The 21,114-nt window shown below is 42.3% G+C and overlaps 1 protein-coding gene across 1 annotated transcript in view; it reads left to right on the top strand.

The window, feature by feature from the left end:
* Positions 1-21,114, top strand: part of PHYKPL (5-phosphohydroxy-L-lysine phospho-lyase) — a 33,055-nt gene that overhangs the window by 10,173 nt on the left and 1,768 nt on the right. The window contains exons 9-10 of the mRNA XM_059416132.1: positions 20,091-20,245; positions 20,644-20,733. Of these exons, the coding sequence (XP_059272115.1) occupies positions 20,091-20,245; positions 20,644-20,733 (245 nt within the window). The remainder of the gene's footprint in view (positions 1-20,090; positions 20,246-20,643; positions 20,734-21,114) is intronic.

The raw sequence follows: 21,114 nt of genomic DNA, 5'->3' as shown, positions 1-21,114 counted from the left end.
AAGTGGGGTGTAGAGTAGTATCCCCTCAAATTGGAGAATGGTCTTGACATGGCGTTTCCTGGCTTCAGATTATGTGAAACATCTCTCTGTGTGGCTTTTTTTTTTCCCTCTTATTTTAATGTAATTCCAGTTAACGCACAGTGTGCTATTAGTTTTAGATGTACGGTGTAGGGATTCAACACTTCATACGTCACCCAGAGCTCTTCACAAGCGCCCGCCTTCGTCCCCTTCACTGATTTTGGCCATTTCCCACCCCCTCCCCTCTGATAATCAGCAGTCTGTGATTAAGTTAAGAGTCTGTTTCTTGACTTCGCTCTCTTTTTTTTTCCCTTTGCTCATCTGTTTTGTTTCTTAAATTCCACATGAGTGAAATCATACAATATTTTGACTTTCTCGGACTTATTTTGCTTAGCCTCATACTGTCTGGTTTCATCCATGTCGTTGCAAATAGCAAGATTTTGTTCTTTTTTATAGGTGAATAATATTCCATTTCATATATATACACCACCTCTTCTTTATCTGTTCATCAGTCAGTGGACACCTGGGCTGCTTCCCTATCTTGGCTATCAGAAATAATTCTGCTATAGACATACGGGCGCTTGTATCGCTTTCAGTTAGCGTTCTGGTGTTCTTCTGGTAACTACCCCATAGTGTGATTGCTGGGTCATAGGGTTGCTCTATTTTTAAGACTTTGGGGAACCGCCATACTGTTTTTAGCACTCCCACCATTAGTGCATGAGGGTTCCTTTTTCTCTGCATCCCTATCAACACCTGTTTCTTGGGTTGATTTTAGCCGTTCCGACAGGTGGGAGGAGACACCTGCTGTAGTGTTGATTTGCTTTTCTCTGATGAAGAGTGATGTTGAGCATCTGTGCATGTGTCTGCTGGCCATCTGGATGTCTTCCCTAGAGAAATGGCTTCTGCCCATTTTTAAATTGGATCATTTGTTTTTGGGGTGTTGAGTTTTATAAGTTCTGTATCTATTTTGGATATCTTCGCATATTTATTGGCCATATGTTTCCTCTTCTGTGAAATGCCTGTTTTTGCTTTTGCCCATTTTTTGATTGAATTACTAGAGCTTTTCTTATTTATTTGTGGGAGTTTTGTGTTCCTCCGTATATGCATTTGTTTATGTGTGTGTGTGTGTATACAGAGGAACGCATGCATGCACACACACACATACATACACATATATTTTTTTTAAGATTTATTTATTTATTTGACAGACAGAAATCACAAGTAGGCAGAGAGGCAGGCAGAGAGAGAGGAGGGAGCAGGCTCCCCGCTAAGCAGAGAACCCGACACAGGGCTCGATACCAGGACCCCAGGATCGTGACCTGAGCCAAAGGCAGAGGCCCAACCCACTGAGCCACCCAGGCGCCCCATACACACACATATTCTTGATTTTAGTCCTTTGTTGATTGTGTAGGTTGGATCCCTCAATTTTAAGGGGATTCTAAGGTCAAAATAGTGAGGACCGGGGCACGTGGGTGACTCAATCAGTTAAGTGTCCCACTCTGGATCTCAGCTCAGGTCTTGATCTCAGGGTCATGAGTTCAAGCCCCGCATTGGGCTTCAAGCTGGGAATAGAGCCTACTTTAAAAAAAAAAAAAAAAAAAAAGTATAAGGACCACTGCATTATTCACTTCTAAGTTTTTTAGATTTTTTTTATTGTTAACTTCTGACTAATGACACTGAGGTCAAAGGTCATGTCTTACACGCTACTTATTCTGTGAAATGTGTTGAGGTGATTTGTTACTTGATTATTCTACATGTTCTTAAGAAAAATGTATATTCCCTAAATGCAGAACTCTGTGAAATATCTCTTAGGTCAAGCTTGTTAATTGCGTTGTTTGAATCTTCTGTATTATTGCTGGGAATTTTTTCTAAATAACCTATTAATAACTGAGAGCTGTGCATAGAGATCTCACAATGATGAGAAACTGATCAGTTTTTCCTTGTAACACTGTCAATTTTTTTTTTTAAGATTTTATTTATTTATTTGACAGAGATCACAGGTAGGTAGAGAGGCTGGCAGAGAGAGAGAGAGAGAAGCAGGCTCCCTGCCGAGCAGAGAGCCCGATGTGGGACTCGATCCCAGGATCCTGAGATCATAACCTGAGCCGAAGGCAGTGGCTTAACCCACTGAGCCACCCAGGCGCCCCAACACTGTCAATTTTTGCTTTATTTCATATATATTGATGATATACATATTTTTTATTTCTGTATGTTCATTGGGAATTGAATTTTTTTTTTTTTTAAGATTTTAAGTAATGTCTCAGTCACTACCACTGAAATCAAGAGTCATATGCTCCCCTTCCTGAGGTAGCCAGGCAACCTGGGAATTGAATCTTTTTTTTTTTTTTTAAGATTTTATTTATTTATTTGACAGATAGAGATCACAAGTATGCAGAGAAGCAGGTAGAGACAGAGAGACAGAGAGGAAGAAGCAGGCTCCTTGCTGAGCAGAGAGCCCCATGTGGGGCTCAATCCCAGGACCCTGAGATCATGACCTGAGCCAAAGGCAGAGACTTAACCCACTGAGACACCCAAGCACCCCATGAATCTTTATATATTTTTTTAAAGATTTTATTTATTTATTTGAGAAAAAGAGAGACAGCATGAGCAGAGGGAGAAGGGACAACCAGACTCCCCGCTAAGCAGGGAGCCCAATGCAGGGCTCAATCCCAGGACCCTGGACTCATGACCTGAGCCGAAGGCAGACACTTAACAACTGAGCCACCCAGGTGCCTCTTGAATCGGGCTCAAATAAATAAATAAAATAAAATAAAATAAATAATAATAATAATTAAATAAATAAATAATATGAATAATAATGAATAATTAAATAAATCTTTTTAAAAGTGTATCATACTTTTTTGTCTCTTTTAATCCTTCCTATTTTATTTTAGTGTCTGTATTAAAAGTATTTCATCCTGGGCTGCTGGGTGGTTCAGTGGGTTAAGCATTTGTTGGTTAAGCGTCTGCCTTTGGCTCAGGTCATGATCCCAGGGTCCTGGGATTGAGCCCCACATCGGGCACCCTGCTCAGTGGAGCCTGCTTCTTCTCCCTCTCCCTCTCTCCCTGCTTATGTTCTCTCTCTCTGTCAAATGAATAAATAAGTAATATCTACCCCCAAAAAAAGTATTTCATCCCAGATATTTTCAGTGCAAGCCTTTATATTGCCTTCTGAAATCTTGCTTGCCTAGGAATATTTTTATCAGGGCCTCATATTTAAATATTTTAGCTAAATATAAAATCTAGGTCCTCTGTTCCTCCAACACATTAAAAGTATATTCCATTGTCACCCTACATGTAGTATTGATGTAGAACAAGCTGAAACCATCCATTCTTTTTCAGTTGAAATATAATTTACATACCCATATAATTCACTCTTTTAAAAATGAAGTCAGGGGGCGCCTGGGTGGCTCAGTCGTTAAGCATCTGCCTTCGGCTCATGTCATGATCCTGGGGTCCTGGGATCGAGCCCCGCATCTGGCTCCCTGTTTGGCGGGGAGCCTGCTTCTCCCTCTCCCACTCCCACTGCTTGTGTTCCCTCTCTCGCTGTGTCTGTTTCTGTCAAATAAATAAAATCTTTAAAAAAACAACAACAACAACAATAAAAATGAAGTCAGGGCACCTGGCTGGCTCAGTCGGAAGAGTATGCGACTCTCGATCTCAGGGTCGTGAATTCGAGCCTCAGGTTGTGTGTAGCGATGACTTCAACACATAAATAAATAAGCTTTAAATACAAATCCAGTGGGTTCAAATTCACGTGCAAATCAGTGGTGTTTGGTGTACTCACCAAGTTGTGCAACCACCACTACCACTACTGTCTTAATTCTGGAACATTTTCATCACCGAAAATGCAGCCCCATTAGCAGTCACCCCCCCACCACCTTCTCTCTGTAAGTCCTGGTAGTCACCTTCTTTCTGTCTTGATGGATTTACCTATTCTTGACATTTCATATAAATGGAATTACAAAGTGGCCTTCAGTGTCTGACTTCTGTCATGTAGCCCTAATACGTTCAAGGCTCATCCATGTTCCAGCATGAATCAGTACTTCCTTCTTTCTTAGGGATGAATGGTATTCCCATTGTATGAATGTGCCACATTTCACTTATCCCTTCTTCACTTAGTGAACTGTTGGTTGTTTCCCCATCTTGGCTATTATGAATAATGCTGCAGTAAACATTTGCATATGTGTGTTGTTTGGACATGTATTTTCTGCTCTACTGAGTATATCCCTGTGAATGGAATCGCCAGATCATATGGCAACCCTAGGCTTAACTTCCTGAGGATTGACAGACTTTTTTCAAGTAGCTGTACCACTTGACGTGCCCACCAACCGTGTACCCTCGTATGCTCCAACTCCTCTGTATCCTCTCCAGCATTTGTAAGTTCCTGTCTTTTATTATAGCCACCCCAGTGAGCACAAAATAGTATCTCATTGTGATTTGTGTTTCCCTCATGGCTAGTGAGGTTGAGCATCTTTTTATGTGGTTATTGACTGTTCACATGTTCTTTGGAAAATGTTACTCACATCCTTTGCCCATTTTTTAAAAATTTGACAGAGATCACAGGTAGAGAGGCAGGCAGAGAGAGAGGAGCAAGCAGTCTCCCCGTGGAGCAGAGACCCCATGTGGGACTCGATCCCAGGACCCTGGGATCATGACCTGAGCCAAAGGCAGAGGCTTTAATCCACTGAGCCACCCAGGCGTCCCACCCATTTTTTAAATTGGGTTACTTGTCTCTTTTTGCTGAGTTGTAAGAGTTCTTTATCAGTATTAATCCTTATCAAAGAGATAATTTGGAAATATTTTCTCCCATTTCTGAGTTGTCTTTTCACTTTCTTCATAGTCTCCTCTGAAGCGCAACAAAGCTCCTCTTGTTGGAGGCCAATTTATTTCTTCTTTGCTTGCTAGTGCTTTGGAGTCTTATCTAACAAACCACTGCCTAATCTAAGGTCGTGAAGATTTACACCTTTGCCTTCTTTTACGGATTTTCTAATTTTAGCTCTTAAATTTGAGTCTTTCGTTTATTTGGACCTAATATTTTGCATATGGATGGGATGGGGGTAACTTGACTCACTTGTATGTGGATGTCCGTTTGTCCCAACACCATTTGCTGAGAAGACTGTTTTATGCCATTGAATGGTCTTGGCACCTTGTAGAAGTTGACTAGCAACAAAAGCTAAAATAAGCAAATTGGATTATATCAAATTAAAAAGCTCTTTTGTACAGAGAAGGAAACTATCAATAAAACAAAAGGCAACATACTGAATGGGGGAAGATATTTGCAAATCAGACATCTAGTAAGGGGTTAATATCCAAAATATATACAGAACTTACACAACGTAGGGTGCCTGGGTAGCTCAGTTGGTTAAGCAACTGACTTTGGTTCAGGTCATGAACCCGGAGTGCCAGGATCGAGTCCCGCATCAGGCTCCCATCTCCACGGGGAGTCTGCTGCTCCCTCTGACCTTCTTCCTCTGACCATGCTCTGTCACTCTCTCAGATAGATAAATACAATCTTAAAAAAAAAAAACTTACACAACATTAAAAAAAAGAACAAAACAAAAAACCAGTTGAGGGAGCCTGGGTGGCTCAGTGGGTTAAAGCCGCTGCCTTCGGCTCAGGTCATGGTCTCAGGGTCCTGGGATCAAGTCCCACATCGGGCTCTCTGCTCAGCAGGGAGCCTGCTTCCCCTCTCTCTCTCTGCCTGCCTCTCTGCCTACTTGTGATCTCTTGTCTGTCAAATAAATAAATAAAATGTTAAAAAAAAAAAACAGTTGAAAAATGGACAGAAGACTTGAACAGATGTTTTTCCAAGGAAGACATACAGATGGTCAACAAACGTATGAAGAGATACTAAACATCACTCATCATCAGGGAGTTGCAGATCAAAACCACAGTGAGATCGCTGCCCACACCTGCCAGAATGGCTGTTGTCGGAAAGAGAAAAAATAACAGGTGTGGGCAAGGATGTGGAGAAAAGGGAGCCCTCATGCACTCACCATTGGTGAGAAGGTACCTTGGTGCAGCCACTATGGAAAACAGTGCAGAGGTTCCTGAAAAAGTTAAAGTAGAACTTTAACTTTTGATAAACATATGACCAGCAATTCCACTTCTAGCAAGTTATCTGAAGAAAAGTAAAAGCAATCGGAAAAGACCTATGCCCTGCTGTGTTCATTGCGACATTATTTCCAAGAGCCATGATACAGAAGCAGCCCATCTCCAGGTTGATGAATGGATAAAGGTGTGTGTGTGTGTGTGTGTGTGTGTGTGTGTGTGTGTGTGTGTTTGGTGGCTGAGCTATGCAAAAGGAATGAAATCTTGCCATTTATAACAGCATAGAGGTCATGTTGGTGGAGATGGAGATGGAGATCATGATGCTAAGTGAAGTAAGCCAGTCAGAGAAAGACAAATACAGCAGGATTTCACACTTGTGTGGAATCTAAAAAATAAGTGATACAGAGTTTTCTAAGTTCTTTTATATTTTGGGTGTTAACTCCTTATGAGACATTATTTGCCTGTCTTCTCCCATTTGGTAAATTGCCTTTTCGTTTTGTTGATGATTTCCTTCACGGTGCTAAAGTTTTTCAGTTCGATATAGTCCCAGTTGTTTGTTTTTGTTTTGTTGTCCAGAAAGGTATTGCTAAAACAAATGTCCAAGAGGTTACTGCCTATTTTCTTCCAGGAGTTTTATGGTTTTAGGTCTTACATTTAAGTCTTTAATTCATTTTGAGCTTTATTTTATATAGGATATAAGAAAGTGGTCCATTTTCTCTAACACCATTTATTGAAGAGATTGTCTTTTCACCATTGTATATTCTTGCCACCTTTGTTGTAGATTAATTGGCCATGTAAGTGTGATTTTATTTCTGGGCTCTCTCTTCTGATCATCTATGTATTTGGTTTTGTGCTAGAACCATACTGATTACTGTAATTGGTAGTATAGCTTGAAACCTGGCAGCATGATACTCCCAGCTTTGTTCCTCTTTCTCAAGGTTGCATGCAAATTTTGTGGTTCCATGCAAATTTTAGAATTATTTGTCCCAGTTCTCTGAGAAATGTCATTGGGTATTTTGAAATCTATAGATTGCTTTTGGTACTATGGACTTTTAATAATATTAATTGCGCCAATCCATGAAGACAGTATTTCTTACCATTGATTCATGTCATCTTCAATTTCTTTCATCCTTGTCTTACAGTTTTGCAAAAATTTGTTCCTAGTTAGTTTATTCTTTTTGATGCAATTGTAAATGGGATAGTTTCCTTAATTTCTGCAATAGTTTGTTACTAGTAGGTGAAAACACAACAGGGGCATTCAATACCCAACTCTTGGTTTTGGCTGCGGTCATGATTTCAGGGTTGTGGGATTGAGCCCCACATTAGGCTCTGGGCTCTGCGGGGAGTCTGCTTAAGATTCCCCCTCCCCTTCCCTTTTTTTTTCCCAGTCTCTAAAATAAATAAATAAATATTTTAAAAAAAAACAACAACAACAGATTTCTGTGCTTTTTGTGTCCTGCAACTTTACTGAATTCCTTTGAACTAATAGTTTATGGGTGCTGGCTTTATACTTTTCTATATTGTAGTAGCTCATCTGTGAATAGTGACAGTTTTACTTCTTCCTTTCCAATTTGGATGCCTTTTATTTCCTTTTCTTGCCCCGTCGCTGCGGCTAGGACCTGTAGTACTGTGTTCAGTAAAAGTGGCAAGGGTGGGCATTCCGGTCTTGTTCCTGATCTTGAGAAAAAGCTTTCAACTTTTCATTGTTAAGGATGTTGTTAGCAGTGGGTTTGTCTAGGTGGCTTTTACTATGTTTATTATATTTATTTATATTTATTATGTTCCATCTATACCCACCTTTTTTAGAGTTTTTATCATGAATGGATTTTGAATTTTGTCAAATGCTTTTTCATCTACTGAGCTGACTGGATGATTTTATTCTTTGTCTTGTTAACGTGGTGTATCACATGGAATGACTTGCAGATGTTGGCCCATCCTTGCATCCTGGGAATACGTCCCATTTGATCATGGTGTTGGATCGTTTTGATGTGTTAGCTGAATTTGCTTTACTAATATTTCATTGAGGATTTTTGCATCTGTGTTCATCAGGGATACTGACTTGTAATTTTTTTTTTTTTTTACTATGTCTTTGATTTTAGGTATCACAATAATCCTGGCCTCATAAGTAAGTTTGGAAGCATTCCTTCCCTATCAGTTTTTTGGAATAAATTGAAATTTTGGGAAGGATAGGTGTTAACTCTATAAATGTTTGGTAGAGGGACACCTGGGTGGCTCAGTTGGTTAAGTGTCTGCCTTCAGCTTAGGTCATGATCCCAGGGTCCTGGATTGGGTCCCACATCGGGCTCCTTGCTCAGTAAGAAGCCTTCCTCTCCCTCTGCCTGCTGCTCCCCCTGCTTGTGCGCGCACATGTGCTTTCTCTGTCCCTCTCTTTCCCTCTCTGTCAAATAAATAAAATCTTTAAAAATAAATAAATAAAAATAAAAGTTTGGTAGCATTCACCTGTGAAGCTGTCTGGTCTTAGACTTTTGGTTTGGGGGAGTTTGGGGATTACTGATTGAATTTTGTTACTAGTAATAATCTGTTTAGGTTTTCTGCTTCTTTCTGGTTTAGTTGTGGAAGATTGGATGTTTCTAGGAATGTATCCATTTCTTCTAGGTTGTCCAGTTAATTGGCATATAATTGTTCATGAAAATCTTTTATGACCCTTTGTATTTCTGTGGTGTCAGCTGTAACTTCTCTCTTTTTTTTTTTTAAAGACTTTATTTATTTAAAGTAGGCAGAGACACAGGCAGAGAGAAAGAGCAAGGGAAACAGGCTCCCTGCTGAGCAGAGAGCCCGATTCCGAGGACCCCGGGATCATGACCCGAGCCAAAAGCAGAGGCTTTAACCCACTGAGCCATCCAGGTGCCCAGCTATAACTTCTCTTTCACTTCTAGTTTTATTTGGTCCTCTCTCTTTTTTCTTGACAAGTCTGGCTATAGATCTTTCAATTTTGTTTATTTTTTTTTGAGAACCTGCTCTTAATTTCATTGATCTTTTTTTTTTTTAATTTTATTTATTTATCAGAGAGAGAGAGGGGAAGAGAGCGAGCACAGGCAGACAGAATGGCAGGCAGAGACAGAGGGAGAAGCAGGCTCCCTGCTGAGCAAGGAGCCCGATGTGGGACTCGATCCCAGGACTCTGGGATCATGATCTGAGCTGAAGGCAGCTGCTTAACCAACTGAGCCACCCAAAGGATCAGGAGGCCAGGAGGCCTAGGATGAGCACAGGGGCGTCAGAGTCTTCTTAGAGGTAAAGACTTTTTTTTTTTAGATTTTATTTTTATTTATTTGACAGACAGATCACAAATAGGCAGAGAAGCAGGCAGAGAGAGAGGAGGAAGCAGACTCCCCCTTCCTTTTCTTTTTAATCTCTATTTTTTTTACTTCCACTCTGATCTTTATTTTCTTTCTTCTACTAACTTTGGTCTTTGTTCTTTTTTTTTTCTTCCCCTCATTCCTTTAGGTATGAGGTTAGATTGTTGATTTAAGATTTTTCCCGTTTCTTGGGACGCCTGGGTGGCTTATTTGGTTAAGCAGCTGCCTTCAGCTCAGATCATGATCCCAGAGTCCTGGGATCGAGTCCCACATCGGGCTCCTTGCTCAGCAGGGAGCCTGCTTCTCCCTCTGCCTCTACCTGCCACTCTGTCTGCCTGTGCTCACTCTCGCTCCTCTCTCTCTGACAAATAAATAAATAAAATCTTAAAAAAAGAAAAAAAGATTCTTCCCGTTTCTTGATATGATTCTGTGTCACTATATACTTCCCTCCTAGAACTTCTGTTGCTGCTTCTCATAGATTCTGGACCATTGTATTTTCATTTTTGTCTCAAGGTGTTTTTTTATTTCCTCTTTGATTTATTCATTGACCCATTGGTTGTTTAACAGCATCTTGTTTAACCTCCATGTGTTTGTGTTTCTTCCCATTCTTTTATTTTAACTGATTCTACTTTCATACTGTTGTGGTTGGAAAAGATACTTGTAACTTCATTCATCTTAAAATTATTGAGACTTGTTTTATGGCCTTTTTTATGATCTGTACTAGAGAGTGTTCCATGTTCCCTTTAGAAAAATGTGTATTGTGCTGTTTTTTGGTGGAATATTCTGAATGTTCTATTACGTCCATGTGGTCTAATGTGTCATTCAAGCCCAGTGATTCCTTAGTTTCTGGCTAGATGATCTGTCCACTGGAGTGAGTGGGGTGTTAAAGTCCACCTACTATTACTGTATGACCGGCAGTCTCTCCCTTTGCATATGTTAATATTTGCTTTATAGGGTGCCTGGGTGGCTCAGTGGGTTAAGCCACTGCCTTCGGCTCAGGTCATGATCTCAGGGTCCTTGGGATCGAGTCCCACATCGGGCTCTCTGCTCAGCAGGGAGCCTGCTTCCTCCTCTCTCTCTGCCTGCCTCTGCCTACTTGTGATCTCTCTCTGTCAAGTAAATAAATAAAAATCTTTAAAAAAAAAATATTTGCTTTATATATTTAGGTGCACCTCTGTTGGAAGCATAAATATTTACAAGTGTTTTATCTTCTTATTGGATTGATCCCTTCATTATATAATGCCCTTCTTTGTCTCTAATTACAGTTTTTGTTTTTAAGTTTATTTTGTCTGGGGCGCCTGGGGGGCTCAGTTGGTTAAGTGTCTGCCTTCCGCTCAGGTCATGATCTCACGGTGCTGGAACCGAGCCCCATGTCAGGCTTCAGCGGGAAGCTTGCTTCCTCCTCTCCCTCTGCCCCTCCCCCTGCTCATGCTCACAGTCTCTCTCTCTCTCAAATAAATAAATAAAATCTTTATTTTCTAAATAAAGAGATTTTATTTATGTATTCCAGAGAGAGAGAGAGACAGAAGCCCAGAGAGCAGCAGGGAACCCGATGTGGGACTTGATCCAATCAAAAGACACAGGGTACCCACCATGCCACCAAGGTCATGGCCTTGGGCAATGCTGGGCTCTCACTCTCTCCCTAATTCTGTGTGTGTCATGCATTTTTCTTTCAAAATTGGTATCTTTCATGTTGAGCCAGCCGTAGAATATAGAAATAAATCTCCGCCAAAAAAAATTGTTTTTAAATATAAAAATCTCAAAAATCAAAACCTATAAAACTATATATATAATTGTGTATATTTTATAAAATTATATATATTATATGTGTGTGTGTGTGTGTGTGAATCTCTATCCCTTCCTGAAGGTGCCTCTTTCAGGGGAAAGCAGTTCATTTTCTTCCTTTCACCCTTAGCCCTCTTCATGTTTTTGTCTTTGTTTTTTTTTTTAAGATTTTATATATTTACTTGACAGACCGAGATCACAAGTAGGCAGAGAGGCAGGCAGAGAGAGGAGGAAGCAGGCTCCCTGCTGAGCAGAGAGCCCGATGTGGGGCTGATCCCAGGACCCTGAGATCATGACCTGAGCCGAAGGCAGAAGCTTAACCCACTGAGTCACTCAGGCACCTCCCCCCTTCATGTTTTTAAAATAAACTTTTAAAAAGGAAAAAAAGTAACTCCTCCTATTTCTTTTTTTTTTAGTTAGAGTTGAAACATTCCTCAGACCGGGTGTTGATATTGGAGGCCCCCTCCCCCACCCACCCCCACCCCAGGTCAGTCCCCTTGGCCTCTGCTCCTCCTGTCTCCTCCCCACTGCCTTGCTCAGCTCCCCTACAGCCCCTCCCACTCCCTATCCCGGGACTGGTCTTGGGTTTCCCACCGTTTAAGAGGACATTGAAACTGAGAACAAAACAAAAAAATGTATGGCAATTTTTACCTTTTATTGCTTGTTTTTAATTTCACAAATGATAACAAAATCTCAAAAAAAAAAAAAAAAGGCAACTACCCTGTGTCTTTTGATTGGATCATTTATTCTATTTACATTTATAGTAATTATTGATAGGTATGTATTTACTGACATTTTGTTTGCTGTGTTCTGGTTGTTTTTCCAATTCTATTCCTTTTTCTTTACTCTCTTCCCTTGTGAGTTGATGACTTTTTAGTGTTATGTTTAGATTCCTGTCTGTTTATTTTTTGTGTATCTATTCCAGGGTTTGGGTTTGTGGTTACCATGAGGTTCATGTATAACAATCTGTGTATAGCAGTCTATTTTCAGTTGGTGGTTAAGTTCAGATTCATTCTAAAAATACCACATTTGGGGGCACCTGGGTGGCTCAGTCAGTTAAGTGTCTACCTTTGGATCAGGTCAAGATCTCCAGGTCCTGGGATTGATTCCTGCACCAGGCTCCCTGCTCAACAGGGACTCTGCTTATCCCTCTGTACCTCCCCACCCCTACTCCTGTGCTCATTCTTGCTCTGTCTAGCCCTCTCACCCTCTCCCCTTCCGTCCCTTCCTCCTTCTCCCTCTCAAATAAATAAAATCTTTCATAAATAAATAAATCCCCACCCCCCACACACATACATTTTATCTTCAATAGCATATTTTACTTCTATTTTGTGTATTCATTTATTGTTGGAGATGTTGTTGATTTTAGTACTTTTGTCTTTAATCCTCAGTTTTATAAGTGGTTGATCCACTACCTTTTCTGTGTGGTTGCCTTTACCAGTGTTTTCTTTCATAGATTTCCTTATCTAGTTACTGTCTTTTCTTTCCTGCTTGAAGCAGTTCCTTTAATATTTTTTGTGAAGCCACTTTAGTGATGATGAACTTCTAGCTTTGCTGTCTGGGAAATTCTTTTATCTCTGCTTATGTTCTGAATGATAACCTTGCCAGGTACAGTATTCTTGATAGTAAGGTTTTTTTGTTTTCCTTTCAGCACTTTAAATATGCTGTGCTACTGTCTTCCAGCCTACGAAGTTTCTGCCGAAAAATTAGCTGATAATCTTATCAGGGTTCCCTTATATATAACAAGTTCCTTTTCTTTTGCTGCTTTTAATTTTACCTTTAATTGTTGACATTTTAATGATAATGTGTCTTGGTGCAGTCTCTGGGTTCATCTTGGACTTTCTGTGCTCTCTGGACTTGTATGTCTCTTTCTTCTGCCAGGTTAGGGAAGTTTTCAGCCATTATTTCTTCAAATAGGTGTCCTGTCCCTTTACTCTCTCTTCTCTTTCTGGAACTGCAGGCAATGAGTGTTAGTACACTTGATGTTGTCCCAGAGGTCCCTTAAACTATCCTCCTTTTTTAGTTTTTTTCTTTTTACAGTCCTAATTGGATGATTTCCATTACCCTGTCTTCCAGATCACTGATCCATTCTTCTTTATCATCTAATCTATTGTCTATTCCCCCAAGTGCATATCTCATTTTTATTATTGTCTTCTTCAGCTCTGATTAGTTTAGTTTTGTTTTGTTTTGTTTCCTCTCTCTCTGCTGATGTTCTCACTATGTTTATCCATTCTTTTCCCAAGTATGGTAAGCATCTGTACGGCCGTTACTTTGAACTCTTTATTGGGTGGATGAGTAGATAAGCATCTCCGTTTTATCTAATTCTTTTTGAGGTTTTTGTCTTGTTCTTTCATTTGGAACATGTTCCTCTGTCTCCTCATTTTGTTCAATTCTCTGTGTTTGTTTGTATCTATTAGGTAGTTCAACTACATCTCCCCATCTTGAAGGAGTGGCCTTATGTAGAAGATGTCCTGTGGGGCCCAGAAGTGAAGTCCCTCCTGGCCACAAAAGCCAGGTGCTCCAGGGGTGTCCCCTATGTGGGCTGTGTGCCGCCTCATGTTGTGGCAGGCCTGCAGCTACTGTGGGTGCGCTGTTGGGTGGGGCTGGTCCCCTGCCCGGCTAGTATTGCTGTGAGCATGCTGGCGGGAGGGGCTGTCGGTCAGCTGTGAAGCCCAGCTGAGGTGCATAGTTGGCTAGGGTTAGCAGTCTAGAGGGAGGGTTCCAGAATGGTACCCACCAGTGCCAGGATCAGAACAGCAGAAGAGGATAGCAAAAATGGCTGCCACCACTGTGTCAGTCCTTGCAGAGGGGCCCAGCTGCCTCCTATGGTTCCAGCAGACCCTCCAAGATTAGTAAGTGGGACTCCTTCACCTGCAGCCCATGTAACGTTCGATCTGGTGTTTTACACTAGAGTGTAAAGTTCCAAGTCAAGTTGATCTATGTGTAAGCTTTTTAAGAGTAAGTTCTTGGGGTGCCTGGGTGGCTCTGCATTAAAGCCTCTGCCTTCCCAGGCATGGTCCCTTCCCATGATCCCAGGGTCCTGGGATCAAGCCCCGAATCGGGCTCTCTGCTCAGCAGGGAGCCTTCTTCCTCCTCTCTCTCTGCCTGCTTCTCTGTGATCTCTGTTTGTCAAATAAATAAATAAAATCTTAAAAAAAAAAAAAAAAGAGTAAGTTCTCATTTCCCTATAGTTCTAGAGGTTTCTGAGATGTACTCGCTGTTGGTTTTTAAAAGCTAGGTGTTTGGGCATCTTGTCTCTTTTGTTCAGGATCTAAGGGTTGGAGTCCCTGATGTGGAGCTCAAATCTCTCACTCCTCAGGGAAAACGTTTTGTGCCTTTAAGATCCCTCTTGCCTGCGAAATGCTGCCCCCTGTGTATCTCTGTCTCTCCCATCTGTCTCATTGCTGTCCCTTCTTGCAGAGAAGGAACATCCAGTTTCTGTTCATCCAGTTTCTCGGTCCCCTTCAGAGGGAATGATCCTGTATGTAGTTGTCGATTTGTTGTGTCCCTGGGAGGAGCTGAGCTCAGGATTTTCCTATACTTCTGTCTTGAACCTTTCCTCCACATCTGTATTCTTAAGAGATACTGATCTGTAGTTTTCTTTTGATGTCTTTGTCAGGTTTTGGTATCAGGATGTAATACCAGCCTCAAAGAATGAGCTGGGAAATGTCTATGCCCATTCTGTCTTCTGGGAGGCTTTTCAAAAGATCGGCAGTAATTCTTCTTTAAACATTGTGGTAGAATTCACCAGTGGAGCTGTCTGGTTCTAGGCTTTTCTTTGTAGGAACTTCTTATTAGTATTTTTTTCTTTTTACTTGCATATGTCTGTTAGATTTTCTGTTTCTTCTTGAGCCAGTGTCAGTATTTTTTATTTTCTAGGAATTTGTGCATTTCATCTTAGTGATTTAGCTTGTCACTGTACATTTGTTCATATGATTCCCTTATAATCCTTTTGTCTTCATTAAGTTTGTTAGTTTGGTGGTCATGGGTCCTATTTCATTTCTGATTTTAGACATTTGAGCCTTTATTTTGGTCAGTCTAGCTGAAGTTTGTTAATTTTATTGATCTTCTCAAAGAACTCACTTTTGGGGGCACCTGGGTGACTCAGTTGGTTAAGCAACTGCCTTTGGCTCAGGTCATGATCCTGGAGTCCCAGGATCGAGTCCCACATCAGGTTTCCTGCTAGGCAGGGAGTCTGCTTCTCCCGATGACCTCTCTCCTCTCATGCTCTCTCTCTCTCATTCTCTCTCAAGTAAATAAAATCTTTAAAAAAATAAAAAAAGAAGAAGAACCCACTTTTGATTTTGCTGATTCTTTTTTATTGTTTTTCTGCATTTCTATTTCCACTTCAATCTTTAGGATTCCCATCCTTCTGCTTGCTTTTGGTTTTGATTGCTCTTTTTTATGTTTTCTTAAAGTGGAAAGTTAAACTATTCACTTGAGAACTTTCTTTTTTGACATACATGTTTACAGACATAAATTTTCATATTAGTACTACTTTTGCTCCCATAAGTTTTTGTATGTTTTCATTTTCATTCATCTATATTTTTAAAATCTCCTTGCAACTTCTTTGATCCATTGGTGTGTTTGGGAAGAGGATTTTTTCTGCTTTTTTGGAGTGCTCTGTATTTGTCTGTTGGGTCTAGTCCACTTATAGTGTCCTTCAAGTCCTCTGTTTCCATGTTGATCTCCGGTATAGTTCTTGTCAGTTACTGAAAATGAAAGACTGAACTCTCCATTGGTCCCTGAATGGTACGTTTCTGCTTTTACTTCTGTCAGTTTTTGCTTTATGTATTTTGAGGCTCTGTTTTTAAGTACAAATGAATTTGTAATGGTTATCAAATCCTTTTGATAGATTGCTTTGTGGCATTATGGAATGTTTCTCTCTGTTGCTAATGCAATTGTAATTCTCACATCTTTTATGTCTGATATTAGTATGGCTACTCTGACTCTTCTCGTTCCTGTTTGCATGGTGTACCTTCTCCACCCTTCTGCTTTCAACCCCTTTGTGTCTTTATTAGTCCTCTTTATTCATGTGGATTTGAGTTATTATCTGATGTCTTTTTTTTTTTAAGATTTTATTTACTTATTTGTCAGAGAGAGACAGCACAAGCAGGGGGAGAAGCAGTTAGAGGGAGAGGAAGAGGCAGACTCCCCACTGAGCAGAGAGCCCAATGTGGAACTCGATCCCAGGACCCTGAGATCATGACCTGAGCCAAAGACAGAGGCTTCATCGACTAAGCCACCCAGGTGTTCCTATCCGATGTGTCTTTTCATCTCAGTCTGAAGACATACCATTAGTATTTTTTGTGAAGTATATGTTCGGGACACATTCAGTTTTTATTTGTCTGGAGTTGTCTTAGTTTCCCCATTTTGAAAGGATGCTTTTATGTAGAATTTTTGACTGGCAGTCTTTTTCTTTGATTACTTTAAATATGTCATCCCACTGCGTCTGGCCTTCATGGTTTCTGATGAGGACTCAGCTGTTAATCTTGTCGCCCAGCTCCTGCACAAGACAAATCTGTTGTCTCTTGCTTACTGCAGGTTTGTCTTTTATCCACTGAGACATAATTGGCATACAGTATTCTATTAGTCTCACACAACATAATGATTCAGTTATTTGTGTATCTTGTGAAATGATCACAAGTCTAGTTAGCATCCATCGTCACATAGTAGAGTTTTTTTCCTTATGAAGAGAACTTTGAAGATCTGTCTTTTTTTTTTTTTTTTTTTTAAAGATTTTATTTATTTATTTGACAGACAGAGATCACAAGCAGGTAGAGAGGCAGGCAGAGAGAGAGAGAGGAGGAAGCAGGCTCCCTGCTGAGCAGAGAGCCCGATGTGGGACTCGATCCCAGGACCCTGAGATCATGACCTGAGCCGAAGGCAGAGGCTTAACCCTCTGAGCCACCCAGGCGCCCCTTGAAGATCTGTCTTAACCATGAAAGTCTCTTAACTCTAGGAAACAAACAGTTGTTGGGGGCAGAGGCAGATGGGATAACTGGGTGGTGGGCATTAAGTAGGGCACATGATATGATGAGCACTGAGTGTTATATGCAGCTGGTGAATTACCTCCACATCTGAAACCGATGGTGTACTGTATGTTGGCTAATTAAATTAAAAAGGTCTGTCTTAGCAACTTTCAAATATATAATACAATATTACTAGCTGTAGTCACCATGCTGTTCATTACATCCCCATGACCTACTTATTTTATAACTGGAAATGTGTTGCCTTTTGACCACCTTTACCCATTTCTCCCACCCTCTTTGTCTTTGGGTGTCTTTCCCTCTCCTCTCCTCTGGGACCCCCCCATATGCAGATGTTGGTTTGCTTCATTGTGTCCCACAGGCTGTGGAAGCTCTATTCATTTCCTCTTTCTGGTTTTCAGACTGGACAGTCTCAGTTGACATTATCTTCAAATTTGCTGATTCCTTCATCTGTTTGCCCAAATCTGTTGTTGAGCCTGTATGGTGAATTTTTCATTACACTTACTGTGCTTTTCAACTCCAGAATTTTTCTGTAGTTCTTTTCTAAAATTTCTCTTCAGTGATACTCATGTTTGCTGAGACATTGTCTTCATGCTTTGCTTTTGAGTTCTTGCAATATGGTTTCATTTAGTTGTTTTAATACAAGCATAACATCTGATTTAATGTCTTTGTCTAAGAAGATCTCTATCTCAGCTTCCTCAGGGACAGTGTCTATGGGACTGTTCCTCACCCCCATATATGGGTCATGCTTTCTTCTTTGCTTGGAAGTTTCATGATTTTCTCTTGGACATGTTAAGTAATATATTCTGTCAACTTTAGAAATCATATTCCCTCCGTATGGTGTTTTTATTGTTGTTCGTTTAGTGCCTTTTCTGAACTGTGTAAAGTTTGTAGTCTTTGGTTGGCTTAGTGATCATCTCGTGATTGGACAGATAGCTCCTTCGATGCCTTTGACAAGTGGTCCCATGTGTGTGAGATAGAAGGTCCCATGCCTTGACTACTACTCAGCCAAGCAGCTCACAACTGTCTCAGCCTTTCCTTCCTCCTTCTGCAGCGCCTCAAGGCAGCCAATGGCGAGAGCTTAGAGCTTTTCAGGTCCTTCCCTAACATACATAAGGTACAGGGCGTGCGCATATCCCTCTGTGTAGACATGACCTTCTGGATTCCCAGAACTTGTTCATTTTCTTCCTGTTGCTCATTTGTTCCTGCTCATTCTTCCTGTTGTTCATTTTCTTCCTGTTGCTCCTCTGGGGTGATCTTGGGACAACCACCTACCTACCGTGGTAGTTCAGCATTCATTGCCTTGGCCATGTCATGATTCTAAACAAAAGATGCTATTGGGGCGCCAAGGTGGCTCAGTGGGTTAAACAAAAGATGCTATTAATACCTACACTCCACCTTTTAACAAGTTCATGGTTAATAGCATTATACAGTAAGTAGCCTCAGTCCATCCTGTGTGTCTATTCCACACATAATTTGGACATATCAGAAATCTGCCTCATGGCTTTTTATGATCTCAGATACGGGGCTCTGCTCACCCAGTTTGAAAATGATCTACAGGACACAACCAGACACCCGTTAGGATGGCTACAGTCAAAAAAACTGACAATTCCAAATCATTTTGAGGATGGGAGCTCTCCTGGAATTTTGTAGGCTAGTGGTGGGAACATAACATGATATAAGCACCTCGGGAAAGTTTCAGTTTTTTATGAAGCCAAGTCTGCATTTATGATTACAACCCAGCAATTCCACTCCTAGATATTTACCCAGGAGGAATGAGGACATCTGTTCACACCAAGATTTGTTATCAATATTCTTAAACAGCTTTATTCATAATAGCCAAAAATCAAAAGAATCCAAGGGACCATTAACAGGAGATTAGAGAAACAAAGAATGGTATGTCTGTACAGTGGGATTCCGTGCACCAGTAATAGGAACATGCTACTGAGACACAGGACGAGATGGGAAATCGCAAAAACATGCTAAGCAGAAGCACCCAGGCACAGGAGAGAACATTCCAGAAACAGCAAAACTGTGGTGACGGAAAGCATGTCAGTGGTCACCTGAGCCAGCAGTGGAGGGGCACAAGGATCTTTGGGACGGGATGGAAATGTCCTGTCTCTTCATTGTGGTGGGGGCACCACGGGTATACGTACTTGTCTCATCGCACTGAACTATATGTGCTGTAAATATTTGCAGCTTATTGTGTGTAAACTCTACTTCAGTAAAGTTTTTTTTTTTTTATTTATTTATTTGACAGAGAGAGAGATCACAAGTAGGCAGAGAGGCAGGCAGAGAGGAGGAGGAAGCAGGCTCCCTGCTGAGCAGAGAGCCTGATGCGGGACTCGATCCCAGGACCCTGAGATCATGACCTAAGCCGAAGGCAGCGGCTTAACCCACTGAGCCACCCAGGCGCCCCAGTAAAGTTTTCTTTTTAAATATAGTTTTTAAAAAATTAAAAAGATGGTCTACAAAAGACACCCTTACTCTTCCCTCTCTGTAACACAGGTCCCCCTTCGGACACCTGCAGGGCCGGTGGGAGAAAGGGTGCAAGAGCTCCCAGGTGTCCGGAGGGGACATCTCCCCCCGCCCCCCCCCCCAACCTTACAGCCTCTCAGTGGAAGGCAGCTCTGTGGGAATGTACAGTACAGCCTCTCCTCCAATTCTGCCTCTTGAAGATCCTTCTGTACCCCCTGGCGTGGCTTCCCTGAGTCCCAGTCACATTAGCACTGGGAAAGGCAAGAGGACAGCCTGTGGGGGCTTCGGGAGAACCCCGTCTATCCCCAAGTACTCGGGAGTTCTGTGGGCTTCAGGCCTGTGCCTGTCACTGCCCTTGGAATGTGTGTGGCCTTCTGCAGCCCTCACGCTCCCTGGAGCAGGTCCCACTTTTATGGGCCTCTGACCCACCTTTTGTCCCCTGACTCAGTTTGGGGGTAGCCCGGTGTCCTGTGCCGTGGGCCTGGCCGTTCTGGATGTTCTAGAGAAGGAGCAGCTGCGGGCTCACGCTGCCTCTGTGGGCAGTGTCCTCATGGAGCTCCTCCGACAGCAGAAAGCCAAGCATCCCATCATCGGTGACGTCAGGTGAGGCTCGGACAGCACTCCTTACCTGCTAACTGAACACCAACCCGGGGCCAAGCATGGTTTCTTTTGTCACCTCATTGTCACCCCTCTCCACAAAGGAGGAACTAAAGTTCTGAGGGGTGCTGCTGCCCGAGATGGCGCTTCTAGGGCAGGAGAAACCGGGGGCAGACAGCCCTGGCCCCCAACCTTTCCTCTGTCACAGCTGGGGCCCCTCTCCTCAAAGTCACTTGCTGGCACTGCATCACCACCCTCCACCCTCCAAGGATTGTGCAGCCCTCAGGCTCCCCAGGAAGCGGAGGCACAGGACTGGTGCTTTGGGCAGGCCCAGCCAGAGGGGGAGCACAAGGGCCCATGGCCCCTCCGGCCTGGCTTCCTAAGATGTTGCCTTTCCATTCCAGGGGCATCGGGCTCTTTATCGGTGTGGACCTGATCAAAGACCCAGCGACAAGGACACCAGCAACTGAGGAGGCAAACTACGTGGTATCCAGGTACTATTTCTCGAACCGAGTTGCCTCTGCAGTGTCCCCTGACTGGGAAGGAACTGCTGTCCTGCTTCTGCCATTGCCACTGTGTCCCTGGGCCCTCAGGGCCACAGAGGGCTGCCTGAAGGAGTTGGCATCGGGGCCAGAGCGGGGAAGGGGCCCCCCTTCTGTGTACCCCCACCCCGACTCCACACACTGATAAAGTGGCCAGGTCCGCTTGGTGGCCAGTGCCTGGCGGCAGGGCCTCATATGGGTGTGGGTGGTTCCCAGCCGAGGATGCGAGCACCACAGGGGCTCAGAGACCATAAAGCCACGTCCCACAGCACCTGGCTGCCTCGGGGAAGCTGCTACTTTCACGGCCATGCCAGGGCCCGTGGCAGAGCCAGA

This window comes from Mustela nigripes, chromosome 12 (genome assembly GCF_022355385.1).
Source record: "Mustela nigripes isolate SB6536 chromosome 12, MUSNIG.SB6536, whole genome shotgun sequence".
In the NCBI taxonomy this organism is placed as follows: Eukaryota; Metazoa; Chordata; class Mammalia; order Carnivora; family Mustelidae; genus Mustela; species Mustela nigripes.
This window is presented reverse-complemented; position numbering and strand designations above follow the sequence as displayed.